This window comes from Macadamia integrifolia, chromosome 2 (assembly GCF_013358625.1).
Source record: "Macadamia integrifolia cultivar HAES 741 chromosome 2, SCU_Mint_v3, whole genome shotgun sequence".
NCBI classification, from domain to species: Eukaryota; Viridiplantae; Streptophyta; class Magnoliopsida; order Proteales; family Proteaceae; genus Macadamia; species Macadamia integrifolia.
In genome coordinates, this window is record NC_056558.1 from 11,453,399 (window position 1) to 11,455,086 (window position 1,688).

At 36.7% G+C, this 1,688-nt stretch overlaps 1 protein-coding gene across 1 annotated transcript; it reads left to right on the forward strand.

Moving 5' to 3' along the window:
* The first annotated feature begins 229 nt into the window (after nucleotides 1-229).
* LOC122071540 (putative germin-like protein 2-1) lies at nucleotides 230-1,459 on the forward strand. Its single transcript, XM_042635912.1, has 2 exons — nucleotides 230-407; nucleotides 718-1,459. Exons 1-2 carry the CDS (start codon nucleotides 287-289, stop codon nucleotides 1,251-1,253), a joined length of 657 nt encoding a protein of 218 aa, XP_042491846.1. The 5' UTR covers nucleotides 230-286; the 3' UTR covers nucleotides 1,254-1,459.
* Nucleotides 1,460-1,688: the final 229 nt, after the last annotated feature.

Below are 1,688 nucleotides of genomic sequence, written 5' to 3' on the forward strand. Positions count from 1 at the left end.
GAAAGTCCATCTTGGTTCAATATTAACTGCGTCATTCATAAGAAAACCCAAATATTGACAGATTAGTAGGATGGAGTTGTTAGAGAAAGAAATAGTTACCCAACAAGATAAAAACTTAATATAATTAATGATATGACTTTGGGACAACATAAGACCATTTCTATGTCTCCCTCATCCCTGTGTCTAAGAAACTATAAATAGGCATCAGTTCCAAGCTAAAGCTATCAACCCTTTACCTATCAAACTAGAAGAATCACTTAGAGTTGATTTGTGATAGAGAAACAGTATGGATACCCATTTAATTGGTACTCTTATTCTCTTAGCTTTGGCTACTCCCATTGCCTTTGCCTATGATCCTAGCCCCCTGCAGGACACATGTGTTGCAGTAAATGACACAAAATATGGAGGTACGTATATCTATTTCTTATCCCAATTGATTTGTTTTTTTCTTTTTGTTGTCCAAAATGATATATTTATTTAGTTGGTCTGAATTAGCTCCTCGTGTGGGAAGAGGAATTACCCTCCTTAGACGGTGGGATCACATGTATATCCGGATCATGAGTTATTTAATTCATTACTGACTTGTTATTTGATACTCTATAAACGATGGGATCCCATGTGTGGATGTCACCATGTGAGGAGAAGATTCAAACTCTGTGTTTACCATCTATGTTTGTGATCATGTTATTTGACTAACGAAAATGTATTGATGTACAGTGTTTGTGAATGGAAAATTCTGCAAGGACCCAAAGCTTGTCACAGCCAAAGATTTCTCCTTTGAAGGGCTTGACATCTGTGGGAACACCTCTAACAAACTTGGGGTGGCAGTAACTCTGGTGACTGTAAACGAGCTACCTGGACTCAACACACTAGGCATATCCATGTTTCGCGTAGACTTTGCACCATATGGTCTTAGCCCTCCACACACACACCCTCGAGGCACTGAGATACTTGTAGTCTTGGAGGGTACGTTATCTGTTGGCTTTGTAACCTCCAACCCCGATAATCGGCTCATCACCAAAGTTCTTAACAAGGGAGATGTGTTTGTGTTCCCCATAGGACTCATTCATTTCCAGTTCAACACAGGAAAAAGTAATGCTGTTGCCATTGGAGCTTTAAGTAGTCAGAACCCTAGTGTCATCACCATCGCAAACGCTGTCTTTGGATCCAACCCTTCCATCTCGGACTATGTTCTTTCTAAAGCCTTCCAACTTGACAAGAAGGTGGTTGATGATCTTCAAGCTAAATTCTGAATGTGAACAACAAGAATGATATATATTATTAGAAAAATAAATTTATGTATTTAGTATCCATGGCATATCCGGTCCTTCCTGTATAGGTAAGGGCCGAATATATAGAATAAATAAGTTTTTATGTGTTTCAGTCCATCGACTGCAGGTTAATAAAATGATTTGTTTGTATTTTGGAACTGCTGATTAAAAATAAAAAGATTTCTCTCTCTCTTTCTCTCTCTAAATTCTGTTCCTTTTTTAGCTCCACTCATCAGATTTTATGAAATAGGGAAAATATCCAATAAATAAATAATCATATCAATCAGTATCATTTTTTATTTTTTTTAATGAGAAAAGAGTATACATCACTACCAATTAGAGAGACATTAATTTTACTGTTTATGATTATAGATGTTAAAAGTTAAAGTAAAAGGATTACTTCGTCGGTAGGCTACG

Bases quoted from the DNA above. Each gene is read 5' to 3' on its own strand.
- LOC122071540 (XM_042635912.1), top strand. From the start codon at position 287: ATGGATACCCATTTAATTGGTACTCTTATTCTCTTAGCTTTGGCTACT. The intron at 408-717 runs GTACGTATATCT...ATTGATGTACAG, and splicing joins AAATGACACAAAATATGGAG to TGTTTGTGAATGGAAAATTC.